The sequence below is a fragment of the Aplysia californica genome, unplaced genomic scaffold, assembly GCF_000002075.1.
Source record: "Aplysia californica isolate F4 #8 unplaced genomic scaffold, AplCal3.0 scaffold00177, whole genome shotgun sequence".
NCBI classification, from domain to species: domain Eukaryota; kingdom Metazoa; phylum Mollusca; class Gastropoda; order Aplysiida; family Aplysiidae; genus Aplysia; species Aplysia californica.
This window is the reverse complement of record NW_004797447.1, coordinates 1,093,974-1,108,341: the sequence shown is the minus strand read 5'-3', so window position 1 is coordinate 1,108,341 and position 14,368 is coordinate 1,093,974. Positions and strand designations below refer to the sequence as shown.

The 14,368-nt window shown below is 38.0% G+C and overlaps 3 protein-coding genes across 4 annotated transcripts in view; 1 reads left to right on the top strand and 2 right to left on the bottom strand.

Annotated features, from left to right (window-relative positions):
* Nucleotides 1-1,364, bottom strand: part of LOC101860812 (dynein heavy chain domain-containing protein 1) — a 115,475-nt gene extending 114,111 nt beyond the window's left edge. Inside the window, exon 1 of the mRNA XM_035969741.1 lies at nucleotides 1,263-1,364. The gene's annotated coding sequence lies outside the window, so the exon portion shown is untranslated. The remainder of the gene's footprint in view (nucleotides 1-1,262) is intronic.
* Nucleotides 1,365-1,569: 205 nt separating this feature from the next.
* Nucleotides 1,570-14,368, top strand: part of LOC101860569 (coiled-coil domain-containing protein 34) — a 31,936-nt gene continuing 19,137 nt past the window's right edge. Inside the window, exons 1-4 of one of the 2 annotated variants that reach the window (XM_013082499.2) lie at nucleotides 1,570-1,683; nucleotides 7,220-7,281; nucleotides 8,712-8,975; nucleotides 10,309-10,832. In XM_013082499.2, the coding sequence (XP_012937953.1) occupies nucleotides 7,223-7,281; nucleotides 8,712-8,975; nucleotides 10,309-10,832 (847 nt within the window). In that variant the 5' untranslated portion in view covers nucleotides 1,570-1,683; nucleotides 7,220-7,222. Of the gene's footprint in view, nucleotides 1,731-7,219; nucleotides 7,282-8,711; nucleotides 8,976-10,308; nucleotides 10,833-14,368 lie in introns of both variants that reach the window. The other variant, XM_013082498.2, reaches the window with a different exon arrangement.
* Nucleotides 11,888-14,368, bottom strand: part of LOC101860096 — a gene marked incomplete in the record, with an annotated part of 14,688 nt that continues 12,207 nt past the window's right edge. Inside the window, 2 exon segments of the mRNA XM_013082497.2 lie at nucleotides 11,888-12,706; nucleotides 13,580-13,675. Coding sequence (XP_012937951.1) covers nucleotides 12,395-12,706; nucleotides 13,580-13,675 — 408 coding nt within the window.

Sequence of the window (14,368 nt, the reverse complement as noted above, 5' to 3'; positions counted from 1 at the left end):
CCTCCTGTCTCCAGATGTCCATTTTCTTATATATTTATGCGCTTGACACGAATTTCAACTTCATTTCCGTCGAAAATTAATATTTTAAAAAATATTTGATGGTTTTTTCTAGCTATATCACTCACACTAAGACTAACCGTGCGGGCCTGCCCTCCTACAGTATCGGGCGAGGGGGGGGGGGGTACAGGGAGGTATGCCCCCTTTTTTAACCCATATTTGATATTTTGCAGTCAGGTTTGACACTATCTTGAAAAGAAGTTTTAGTAGATATATCTATACGGGTGATCTGCAGCAAAGCAAACCAATTGACCCCCAAAGCAGGCCGGCATCCATGTGGGATAGAATAAAAATTTACATTAGTTTTTAAATTTTTTTATGACTGATTAAAAACAGAAATCGCATTTATTAACTTCATCGCCGATTGACATGGAGTATCATCATAGGTGTCCTTATATAATTTATAAGCAGTAGGTCTAACTTAAGCAGGCGTAATTATAATAAGTAGCCCTCACTGACACTGCAAACCACTTATAGATCTAAAAAAACTGTCAAATATAATATTGCCTTTTTCTAGCAAATTAATTCAAGGTGGGATTGAACTTTCGTGGACTAATAGTGTTTACATGTATTAATGCACTAGCCATAACAACAGTGGGGGGGTTTCAGGGGGAAACAACATAATAATTTTAAAAACGAACTCCTTTTTAAAAACACTTACATAAAAAATGCAAATAAGAGCGGACCATTATTGCACAGCTAGATCTAATATCTTATCTAGATCTAGGCTCAAAAGTAGTTCCGGCTTCATTCAGTATGTGTTGGGTCCATCAAAGTTCAATCTTACAGAATCAAACGCTCCGCAAGCCTTTAGCAAGCTAAATTATGGCTAGTGGGCATTAATACACATGTAAACACGACGTGTCAGTGGGTCCAACAAAGACAAAGTTCAATAATCAAGCCGAAAATTAATACAAAAAAGTCAGAAAAATATTACTGGCGAATGTGGTAGGGTTCACTTAGCCTATATGGCCACTTTTGTCCTTAGCAAGCACTTCTGTTTCTTTTGTAAACAAACGGGAAGGCAATTAAATTTCCAAAGAACCCCAATGACAGTGTTGTTTATTGTTGGTCTTTTGTGACGGAAAACGGACGGGTTCGATTATTACTCTCAGAAGTGTATATCTAAGTCATATTTTATTCTCATAATATTGAAACAACAAGATACTGGAGACACCTTCGGGTTGTTGTTAATCAACACTGACCATTTTCAAAATCTTGAATGTAGGCTACATATTTACGTTAACCAAGAGACTTGGAGAGAGAGCATCATCTCTGTACACAGCGTTGTCAAGTCGCCATCTTACATCTCCTACAAACATAGAAGAAACGCAGTAAAAGTTTGAAACAATCAAACCGTGAATAATTTATCTAAAACAAATACATTTACTTTAATTGTATACATCAAACTTCTTTATAATATTGTTACTCTTATTTTTTATGTTTTACTTGTTCCAAGATTTTCTATCCATAAAATCTATGGTTGCACCTTGAGTGCGGGGCGTATGCTTCATAGACAACCATTAAAACTACTTTCATTCCTGAGAAATTTTATTATATGACCGTTTTATATTATTGAATATTAATGTGATCTTTGGTTGATGTCTTTGTCATTTGAGGCAGAAGGTAATCAGTTGCAATTTGACACATCTCTGGTGTATTGGTATAGACAGGTATTTCCTATTGTACGTGCTTGACGTAAAAACACCATTTTCAAGCAGTCTTCCCTATTATCGACATAGTAAATAGCCTAAATTTAACTCTTTCACTACCTGGCCCTATCTCACATCTGTGACCTTCTTGCTGATTCTGCCTATCGTCGGACAAATTAAAGATTCTGAGCTCAAATTTTCAATGGTAGCCACATGATATATGTGAAAAGGAAGAGGCTAGCCGTACTAGTGACGGCTAGATCTAGTAACTAACTAAAAAGTAACTTGACTTATTAGTAGATTCATGTTAAGAAGGCCACCTCTATTCTCACCCCGGGTGAGAATAGTGCAGGCGAGTCTTTTGGCTATTCTCACCCGGTGCGCGTTCACCGTTATAGCCTAGATCTAGGCCAACCGATTTTGCGTTCACCCTAAACCACAGAATTCTGCAGTGTGATAACAGAAAAATTGTAGAATTCTGTGCTGTGAACAAACGTTTCATTACTACTGTTAGCCTACTAAAAGCGTACAATTTTGTCTGTGGGCAGTGGAGAGAGAAACAGAGAGGAGGAGTAGCGCGAGAACTTCCGGGCAAAACAAAATGGCGACCCACGTAGTTCGGCTCGATTCGAAAAGTTAAATAGCCGTAGCATCTTTGTAGACGACCAAATTGATTTACTTTTGTGTTTTACCATCATTTTTAAACTTTCTTTTGATCAATTTGATCGTCCACACCGACAGACAGTATTCAGAAAGAGACGGAGAGAGAAAAGGGGAGGAGTAGATCTTGCGAGAACTTCCGGGCAAAACAAAATGGCGACCCCCGTAGTTCGGCTCGATTCGAAAAGTGAAATAGCCATTTTGTAGTCGATAAAATTAGCTTACTTTTGTGCTATAACGTAATCTTTTCTTTGCCTTTATCCATTTGATCATCCACATCGATAGAAAGTATTCCGAAATTAGGAAAAACAGGTCTTGTTTCACACCGGATGAGAATAGCCTACGGTGGCAAGTCCCACCCGGGGTGAGAGGTCGATCGTATTTCTATTCTCACCACGGGTGAGAATAGCCACTTTCATTAAGAATGCTGGGCTAGCCAATTAATAATACTATAATGATGGCTAGGTTAGACTGACAAACAGCAAATATGAGATCTAGACTTCTAGAATTGTTGATAAATTTGTAGTTTGCAATACCTAAAGTATTTGTATTTGAGACGAAATCAAAAGATGCCTTACTTGACAGTGCATGTTTTTAAACCTGAATAGTTACTAATGAGATCTGTTACATACTCAACAACAGGTTTTGGTCAATAGGAGGGCCTAAACTAAGTTCGGCAAGAATGGCAGGCTAGCCACTTCGATATGAAAATAAAGGTGAAATAATGACCTATCTCAACATATTGCTAAAAATGATCATTCTTCAGCCTGAGATTTCAGTTTCAATTGTTGCAAAATTAGGCATGGTTTTGAAGCAAGAAGTGGCGAGCCATGGCTCACGGTCCAGTGTTCAGAGTAACACGAGCCATAAAACGCAGTTCGCGGTAGTGAATGTTGATTGGTGGGCTGTTTGTGAGTTGAACATCGTTTAGATTTCGTGGATTACATTTGTTCAGTAAGTAGGTAGACAAAGCGTAGTGAAACAGATGGGTGTTTATTGTTGTAAAAAAAAAGGGGGAGATCATCCTGATCCAGCATTCATGACATCAGAACATGTAATTCGCATTACTATATATCACAATATAATAATAATATAGTGATAATGGATGTTGTTGTTGTTAGTGATCCAGTAGCATCTGAGCGTTAACTCTTCTGCATGATGCCATTCAGAAATAGCTGCATGTCTGTTCTAATTGTTGTCTTGAGGAGTAGAGGCAATTAGATGTGTGGGGTAGCTTGGGAAGAAGACATCCCCTTAAATCAGTTAGTTTTCTACAGAAGAACAGATGATGTTCCACTGTCTCTAGGGGTAGTCACATAGTGGGCAGGCAGCTGACTGCTTTACTCCAGTTTGGTTGAGATGTTGGTTGAGGGGTACATGTTGTGTCTAAGTTGGAAGATTATGGATTGATCTCCCCCCCTCAACTCATTGATTGGATCTTTGACCAATGGTTTATTTATGTGGCCATACATCATCCTTCCTGTTGTACCTGTGGCCCAATCATTCATCCAGTCTTCCTTGAGGTTTGACTTGATCATTTGGGAGCAGGTGGGGTGTAATGTAATTAGTAGGAATTTCAGGCTGAGGGAGGCTAGCTCCTTTCTTTTCCAGAGCATCAACTCTTTCATTTCCCGGTATCCCAGTGTGGGCAGGAATCCATTGTAGGACTACTCTGACCTGGTGCCTACTTATCAAATTTTAATTATGTAGGCTCCAAATCAAGTGCAATATATCTTTGTTCACATCAGTCCCACTCTCAAGTGTCTCTAGGTGATATATATGGAATGAGAGCTGACAATTATAGATATAAAACCAGGTGTCGGGTATACCTCTTTAACTTTAAAGTGGATATACAGTGAAAGGGTCAGTGCTTCCAATCTTCAGTATTTTTACGCAAATCCATACTTTCTGACAGTTCCATACCCGGTCATTATCAACTCCTTTTATAAGTGCGATGGCGTAGTGCTACCGACATTTTTTACCTACCTGCGAATCGTTCAAAATCTGGCTAGCCATGATAACAAACTTTTTTGGCCAATTTAATTCCTCCTTTCTTTCATTCACCCATTTTTTCTGTCTATCTTTGGATTGTTGTCGCATTTGGAAAATCTGTGCATCGATCAAGTAAATTGGCTTGTGATTTTAGACAAGAAAACTCTGTGAAAAAGAAACTGTTTTGGAATTTTGTTTAGGTCTTGAGAAATTGTCAGTGGGAAGATTTTACGGGAGTTTGATAAGGGCCACGGTGAAAGAAATTTATAACAAAATTACTATTTTTAATGAAAAATGATTTAAAGTGGTGTTCCTAGGTTGCGACATTTGGCATTCAAATGTGGAAATGGAGGAGAATTTGGGTATACATGTGCTGGGAAAGTCTATTCATACTCTCTATTGTCAAGGTGTAATGTCTAATTATTCCAAGGTTTCTGCCAATGGTGCGATGACAAATTGATTGAATTATAAGTTATTGTGACTTAGCAATGGCAAAAGGAACCTGCACTTTTGAACATTGCCAGCAATGGAAAGATTTGTTTGTGGAGAAATCAAACAAGACAAAATTTTAGTAAAAAATTGGTGTTATGGGTTGTTGGCAATCTCTTATTCATTCTCTTCAAACAGGCTCCCAAATGCCATTTTCAACCCTCTATTAGCACAAAGTTTCAATATCTTCGGGGGCTTACCCCCCTGAAACCCTTCCGGGACATTGTCCCAGAACCCTTCAGGCCCCCAGACCTTCTGCAGAATTTTTATTACTTTTCAGCTTCTGCTGTTTAAAGCACCGAAGAGTTAAAAGCATTGCCCCAGCTGTAAACCTTGGTAAAATCGGTAGAAACCACACACTTGGAATTTTTATTAATATTTATTAGGGAATTTTCTAGAATACAGCTGGCTAACAAGTTTTTACAATAAATATTGATCAGTTTTAAGACAAGTCGTGCAAGAAAGCTGGAAAGTCTTGTTTTATGGTTAAGTAATCTTTAACAGTAAGTTGCGCCACAAATTTTTGAATACATTATATGTCACTCCTTCAATTAATCATCAACAGTAAGGTCCAACATACAGAAGTTATAAACCAACTATGGGTAGGCCTGTCTAGGCTGCTAAGGTAGCTCTCACAGTGCTTAGTGGACTGACTAATTATACAGAAAACTGAGCATTTGAAAAAAATAGAATTCAATTCTGTCCACTTTTGACGAAAATTGATGTTTTAACTAGAATTGAGTCCACCATTATCGCATTTGTAATGGGTCAAGTTATAATTTTTCAAACCCTATTCAATTACCTTCACGTTTGTTCACAAAACCTGCTCAGTCCATGAGAATTTCCCTGTGAACATCTTTTGTTGAGAGCCATTACCATCAGAAACTGTTTTTGTGATATTGCTGTAAAACCCAACAAAACATACAAAAGGTATGTGCGAAAAATGCTTCGTCTACATATAAAGCTCTTCAAGGCCTTCCGTGTAGCTCAGCTGATTCAAGATATCTACTAAATTGACACTAGCCTCCATGCTAAAAATTGGTCAATATCTCAAACATGACAGCCTGTGTGCCATAAGATAAACAGAAGAACTATCAGGTCTGAGGTGGGGTGTGTTCTCTTTCCCTTTCTCTTCATCACTTACATGGATAAGATCATGAAAGCAGCAAATTAAATGACAACATCACTGAACTGAACGAGCTTCTATAATTTGCTGATAACCAGAGTGTATTAAATACAAGTGAAGAAGAATAACAAAAACACACCTCACGACTAAATGAGGAATGGTAACTCCTAAACATTAAAGTCTCCATTTCAAAAACAGGGAAACTCAACATTTCACACAAGATGGGCATATGGACAAAAAGATAAAAACAAGAACTAAGAAGACAAATGCAGTGACCTTCCAGATAGCACCCCTGCTCCGTCACAAGAACGTCCAAATCGAAGTGAAATCCCAGCTTATCAATAGCATCTTCATACCAGCTTATTAAACATACCAATACCAAACATGGTCCCTGAACAAAGTAAAAGAAAGGAAAATCAATGTACCGGTATAGGAAATGAGATGTCTCCACAAAACCATCAATGTCACAAGAAGAGGCCGCATAAGGAAAGAGACCATAAGCCTACAAACCGGAATACCACCAGTAATAAATTTCATGGAGCATCAAAGAGTCAAATGGTTCGGACATGTAACCAGAATGCCCCAGAAGTAACTGGCAACAAGAGCTTACAACGCCCGGAAATCCAGCTTCAAATCAAGAGGAAGACCAAGAAGGACCTGGCTGGATGAGGTTAAAAAAGTCTTGGAACAACATAATGTATCGCAGACGGCACACTTAATACAGGACCGAAACCTGCACCTCCCCTCGACATCCTAAGGGTACCTAAGGAGGAAAAAGTAACTAGTAATCTCCAAACTTGTGAAAGTGGACTGAACAAAGTTTTTAAAAAAGTACTCTTCAGTTGTTTGTAACAAAGTACAAGAATTTTTGTGTTTCACAAAGTTCATTGCACTGAAGTTACATGATAATCATTCATGCTATGATTGTATTTGTATGCGAGGCTCTGCAAAAGTTTATGACTCATTGTGCCTTTTTTTCTCTTTTTTTTCTGGGAATGAAGAATGCAAGAAGAGAAGGCAGTTTGAAGGAGCATTGTTTCCTTTTCTCAATAGTTTTAGTAATGAATGTTTCAAATTGATTAGAAGTATTGAGTTGCAAATTGTTGAATGTCAATACAGCTGTAATTATGCTTAGAGTCTATGATCGTGATGTCATTTAGTTCATAAAATATATGGGCCAAGATGCATTTTTTTCCTCTTATTTCTAGTTCTAAAAATACAATTTATTTTCTTCTCTTTTTAGAAAATGCAGACTTCAATGACGGGAAGGCCACGCCCGGTTACTGCTACAGTAACAAAGCCAAGGTATGCCTTGCATTTGGTATTAAATTTGCTTAAAATGCTCGACTTACATCTCTTCATTCACTGCTTATTTGTTTAATCCAGGGGGTTTTTTGTGTGAGGTATATGTGATTTTCTGTTTCGATTAAATATTTGGCGTGTTTTTAATAGGGATGGGCAGGTACCGGTACCCAGTAAGAACGTATAGGCCGACACCAACGGTTTTTTAATAGAGCTGGGCGGGAATCGATTCGATGCATGGATACTTGGTATCGGAATCGAATCGATACGTTCGAAAAGGATCGATACATGAGGACTAATTATTCCCAGACAATGCACTGATCCAAGGGATGATACTTTTGTTGTTTTCAAGTCCAATCGAAACATCGGGTTAAAAAAAGAAACGCGCTCTTCACCTATAAATCAACATGACATCAAGAAAGACTCGTATTGTGTGGGACATTTTGAGAGGGATAATTCTTCACAGGTTAAGTGTTGATTAGGCATATAAACATTTGCATTCTCAGGTTAATGTGTTGATTTTAGGTGCCTGGTGTGTGTATTGGTAAAGCAAAATATTTTTATAGATCAAGTTCAATTAGGCCTACTTGATGTCGGAATCGGTATCGAATCGATTCTTTGAAAAAGTATCACATCGCATCGATTCCTATATAGTGGTATCGTCCCAGCACTATTTTCTAACCGGGCCACAGGAAGTGTGCTGTGTGTAGGCCTTGGCCTTGGCCTAGCAGCTGTGACGTCAGATGCACACAACGCAGCTGGTGACCTTTATACATGATTTCAGATTCAAAATTGACAATCAAAAACGAAGTTTGCTTAAATTTAAATATGGCATCAAATCTGGTTCTACGCGAGCCAAATATCGGATGATATGTTATCGGTTACTAGTATTACACTATATGTTGAATAAATGGAGTGTGTGCCCACACATTTTAAAGTTATAATTAATAGTTAACTTTACCTGAATCACTACATACATTATATGTGGAGATATAATATTTCTTTTATCGTGTGTTTTTTAAAATAAAAAGTCAAAATCTAGTTATATGTTAATTTGCTTTGCATTTATAAAATGTAATGATGCATTGACTTCAGTTGGGTTTGGATTGTTGTTTGTTTGTTGTTATTTTTTTGGGGGGGAGGGGGTTATTTGTTTGCTTGTTTGTTTTTTCGGGGGGGGGGGGTATTTGGTGTGCTTTTAGTCTCATTTTTTACTCATTTAACTGCCTGTGTGAGGTAGTTTTTCCTTTGTGCAATGAAAAAAACTCTTTTTTTTGTAGTTTTGATGAATTCAGCTACATTATTAAGTTCTTGCTTGATATACACATTGAAAGAGAGAAAAGGAAGAGAGATGGGAATGCTTAATTATTTGAAATTATGCTTTTATAAATTCTTTTTCTTTAAATCAAATTGGTAGTGTTTTCTCCATTTAGGTGGATGCAAATTCCTGACCCTGATGCTATAGCTAAAATTCGAAGCCGTTCTTTGGAATCGCATGCTTCGACTGATTCACTTACATCATTCTTGGACCATGACAGTTATGTAAGTGAAAATGATACGGAAAATGGCACCCACGACAATCAAAAGGGTCAGTCGGACAACCGTGGTACGCCTGACTCCAATAAAAAGACAAGGCCTACAAGAAATGAAAACAGAGGAAGAAAGAACAAATCTGACAACAAGATTGAAAACTCCAGGTAGGGGCATATCTCTGACTTTTCACACTGGTGTTCTATTTAATGTTGTAGTAAGAAAAGTCTGTCAGCAATTTTCAAGTGATTGTTGCTAATCTTTGAGGGATGTTGTCAGAAACTGTTTTTGACATTGTGAATGTAGTCATGTTCGGAGCTCTGTATTTTTTTAAAGGATAGTTTTTTGCCTTCATACACCGCTTTTTAATATTTTTTTGTATCCTAAGACGATAGCATTGTCCATTTTTACTGATCACAGTGACAGAATTTTTCATTTGTACTAACCATTGGTACAGGGTAACATTCCCAAGCAGGGTTTTTACTGTAAATATGCTAAGTTATGCCACTTTGATTTTAGAGTTATTGGAGGGTGCTTCTTTTTTTTCTGTACCAGTACAGATTTCTTCTTCACATCTGTGAATGGTTGGCGGGTGCTCTGGTGTGGATGTCCTTATCTCTCCTTCTTCTTTTTTATGTTTGTTACTCTCCTGTAACACCTCTAATCTTCTGGCGCTCATATTACCTTATGAAGTTGCGAGCGCCGTAAAACCTCTATTAAAACTAAAAACTTCTTCACTTCTGTTTATTATATCACTTTTGTCATGAATACAAAGCTTTCCAAAGCTGAAATCGAAATTTGTCACAAATCATTGCATGGGTTGAAGTTCTGATAGTCCAATTGTTAGATACGTTTCTGGGTTTAGTTTTGTTTTGACCCCAGGCTTGTGTGGCCATCGCTGTGCTTTAATGTGGGTTTTTTTATCCATATAATTTCTTTTTGAAATAACAATTTACTTCTGATGTCTGTGATGTAGCAGTTAAGCGCTTCGCTGTCGCACGTAGGAAACCCAAGTTTAATTCCCAAATGGGGATAAATTTTTTTCAAGTATCCTGGTCTTTCTGCTGGGATATTGTATCCCTCTCAGTCTATGGTGGCCCCATCACTTGACATGCAGGGTTGGAAGCCTACCTCCTACTTGATCTAAATTGTGTCTCTGGGGTTGTAAAAACAGCTATGTTCCAAAAAGATTTTTAAGCGCTTTACCTTAAAAACAGCCTTGTTATCCGAATGGGTGAAAGTCTGTTAGTTTAGTGTGTTTCTTTTTGTTTCAGACTGCTTGTATATTAAATACCAATATATCTTAAGATTAGGCAATGTTGAAGATCAAGAAGACTTCATTATCAGAATGGGTAAAAGTGTTCTGAGAAGCAAAGAGTTTGAGTCTTATGCACTGTTTAGTCATCATTTCTTATATTACTTTCTCTTCTTTGTAAAGCAAAGGATCAAACAGTCTGTTATGATTTATAAAGTATGTGTTCTTTGTGTTTGTGTCCACAGAGAAATATCACCGGCAAAGTCTAAATCAGCTGATAGCAATATGTCTGCCTGGGAACAGTGGGTAGTCCGAAAGGCGAAAGATGATCAAAGAAAAAAGCAAGAAGAAAGACAGAAGAAAAAGGAGGCTAAAGCCTTGAAAGAAAAGGAAGAACATGAGAAACAAGTAAAGTTGACAAAAGCAGAGGTGGTCAGACAGCAGTGGACAGAGAAGAAAGATCAGGAGTGGACTGAAAGACAAAAGATGGAGAAAATGAAAGTTCAAAATGATAAGAGGAAAAAAGAAGAATTGGACCAACAAATTCAACAAAAAGCAGCAGAGAAGTTTGCTTTGTGGACGGAAATGAAGAAGAAGGAAGAGAGAGTGAGGAGACGGAGAATAAAGGAGGAAAATTTGAAGATACAGCAACACGAAGAGAGAAGAAAGGTGATGGCAGAGGAGAGGTTCAAGCAGTGGCTGCATCAGGCCAAAGGTCGACCAAAGTCAGCTCCAAACAGTTTTGGCTACCTTGCAGGAAAAATGACTGGTAAGTAAATGATTCATGTTTAGTTGTTGTGTCTTTTTCATTATCCATTTTGTGTTTGTTTTGTGTTCCATCGTGTCTGTCATTCCAAGAAGATAAAAATAAGCATATTTAGACTGTTGGTCTAATGATGGCTTCAGAAGTGTGTAAAAATGGTTATAAAAAGAAGTGAGGGTGCACATGTATGACCGTGGGCTAAAAGCTGGTAAAAGACAGCTTGGTTGAGAACAATGAAGGATACCGAAATGTTGGTCTGCACTGTCCTAATATTGTTCTCTGTGCAAATGTAAAACGTTTATGTTGCAGCATTTGCTGAGGTGGTGTTTCATACAGGGCTATTTTACTTTGTTGATCAACCTGATTCTTGAACTGTGGTTGTTTTTGTGGAGGTTTTAAAACCCTCCACCTACTTGGCTCAGACTTTTTGGAGATGGATGATGAATTTTGAGATTTGGCCTCTTCAATATTACCATATCTATGCAGCATATTGGGCGATGAATAGTGTTGAAAAAAGCATTAAACCCATTAAATTTAAAGATAGTGGTCTGTACTCAGAAACGTACCTGGGATATTTACTTGTATTTGTATCTTTTTTCTTTCCTTCCATTTTCCTACTTATTTGTTTAACAACTGAGCCAAGCCCACCTCCACTTTAGCAATGACCTGACCACTTTGTCTTGTAGTGCAGGAATGCCAATAGCTCAGTTGGTATTATACTGAATTATAGTGTGGATGGCCCAGGTGTTAATCCCCAGTGCTCCATTCTTGCACATGGCTGTTTGGGAATTTTCCATGCCCCTCCCCCAACCGGCAGGCACTTGACTTGATCCTATCGTAGTCGTAGATGGAAGTAGAATTTTGAAGCTCCGCAGCCAGAGATCTTGCCTATTATGTGATCTTACGGGTATTGATGATAGAAGATGACATCCATTACATATCAATATGGCTTGTGGAAGGTATACTACATTTGATTTTAATTTTGGTACAGAAACGGTTGTTGTTGGGTTTTTTTTTACATCACCAATACATATGCAAATCATACACTGGGAGACTAAAATGTATGTTTTAATGGTTTTATTAAGTTTTGTTACAAAAGTTGTTACAAAATTAAATAAAGTATGAGGTTTTGTCATGGTGCTAAGGATCACAGTCAAAGCTTACAAACACAAACATAAAAGAGATGAAATCACTAATGCGTAGATAAATCAACAAACGATGTAGCAGTTCCTTATGTGTACAGATAGAGGCGACATCATATGGTTCAGTAAGGATCTTCTTTGGGTTGGAGAGAAATGCTATCGAAAAAAAAGAGCAAAGATGTTAGAACGTGTTTTTAGTATAGGTAGTTGTCACCTCATGACTATGATGGCTTGGAAATGTCCTTTGAAGTCTCTCATGCTGAGTCAAAATGAGGCGTATTTGAAAGTGAGATTGTTACCGGGTAATGCTTTCTCTGAAATTTCTTGCTTCCAACCTGGGACTTCTATTAACCCCAGTTACTACCTGATTGCCCACGTACATTGTAGTGACCCCAGTCGCAGTACTGTCAGTGGTTGTTACTGAGCTTATTGTTGCTCGGAAGAGTCCCCAGTGACCACGGTGGCCACTTGGGCCGGCTCTGCCTCGGGTGCAGTGTCGGCGTTTTCTGCCGCGCTGGTGTCGGCCGTCACGCTGGTGTTGGGCTCACTGCCGCTGAGCGTCTGGTCAGCCGCTATTGTCGTGTCGGCGTCTCCGGTACTCACGTTGGGGTCATCTAGTGATGCCTGCTGCTCTTCCACGGGCTCTGCCGCCACAGCCGGAGCTTTGATGCCGAGGCTTTCACGGATGGCGGCGATTTCTGAGCTGTGCTCTTTGTAGTACTGGACGGTCCGTTTCATCTGAAAGAATATGGACACATTTGCAATGACCGGTTTTCTCTTCTTAGTGTCCCTATTTGATAATAGTAATGATAATAATAATGGTAATAATAATAATAATAATATAATAATAATAATAATAATAATAATAACAACAACAACAATAATAATAATAAATAATTATAATAATAATAATAATTAATAACAACAACAATAATAATAATAACAATGATAATAATGTTTATTATTATTATTTTTATTATAAATAGATAGTATCTGTATAGCGCAAATTCCCCCTCAACAACAAGCTCTATGCACTTTATGCGGATAGACATAACTCTGCTCTACTTGTAAGAAGCGATATAAGAATCCATCTGAACTACATTTCCTCTCTTTTAATGATCCGATGTACAGTCACCGGCGTCTGTGGTGTAATAGTTAAGTTCTTTTTCATTGCACACACAAGACAGTTTTAGAATTCTGCATGATGTGTCCACGCAGTCTTGTCTTATCTAGTTTCTCCTTTTTTTCCTGCTGGAGTACAGTGTCATTCTCAGTCCGGTTTAGCCCACCCAGACCGAGTCTAAGAAGTGCACCTCATACTCTTAGTGATTTAAACTGTTTAGACATATAAAACATTATGAGCTATTTGATATTGATTCTGAATCTCTAGCATGACAAAATATATCAAGTCATTAACATGACAATATTCATGGACACTATTACATTCATTTTTAAAATGTGTTTTACCTCTTGAAAGAGCATGATATGGCACACTATTCTCGCGCAACCTTTTTTTTTGCAAATTATGGGATATGCCTTCTTAATAAGGACATGATTAGACATGAGTGTGCTGTCGTAAGTGTCCAAACTTTCTAGACTGTGAAGACTTACCGCGTCCCTAGACTTAATGCTTGCACCTTTTGATACCAGCAAATCTGTTAAGTCAGCAGATACTCCATTTGCATAATGCAGAGGTGTCCTGTTCATCTAAAAAAAAAACAAATGAAATATTACAGTACGTGTGTAGTCTTGTACCTAAATGTTTGTTTTGGAAACACAATGCGGGGTATAAAATACACCATACAGTTATCTTAATTGTGTAAATAAGAGCGTAAAAGGTTAACAACCACTCAAGACCTACCTCTAATAAATAATGGTTCGTGCCATGCAAAATAGTAGAGGTCAAATTCACTGCTTGTAAGCCGCACTTCTGCATGATACCGAGGCGATTTCATAATGTTTCTACTTTGGCCGCATTGCACAGTCTGACCATTGTGTTTCTGTTAATTCATGAGACTGAGAGTGGTTTTTGACTTCATGACTCGTCTTGAAAAAGAAATAAATTTCTGGTGTACAGGATAATAGTTGGACCTTTATTTGACCAACAGATATTTAGAGGGATTTATTCAATGGAGTGATGTAAGTCAACTTTGACCAGAAATGGAAGCTGGTCGTAGGAGATGGCCACTGGTTGGTCCTTCTTTTCTTTATCTCTTTTGTTTCAGTCTGTCTTGCTTTTCCCTTATACTAACTGGCCGTTATTGTGTGCACGTGCTTCTCTTTTCCCAAATAAAGCCAAAAGTGGAGATGGACTGCTTTTATCCATTTCTCTTGGGCAGAATATGGCATGAATGCGTGTGTGTGTTTGTAGGTGTATAAAAAGAGAGAGAGAGAGGGGGG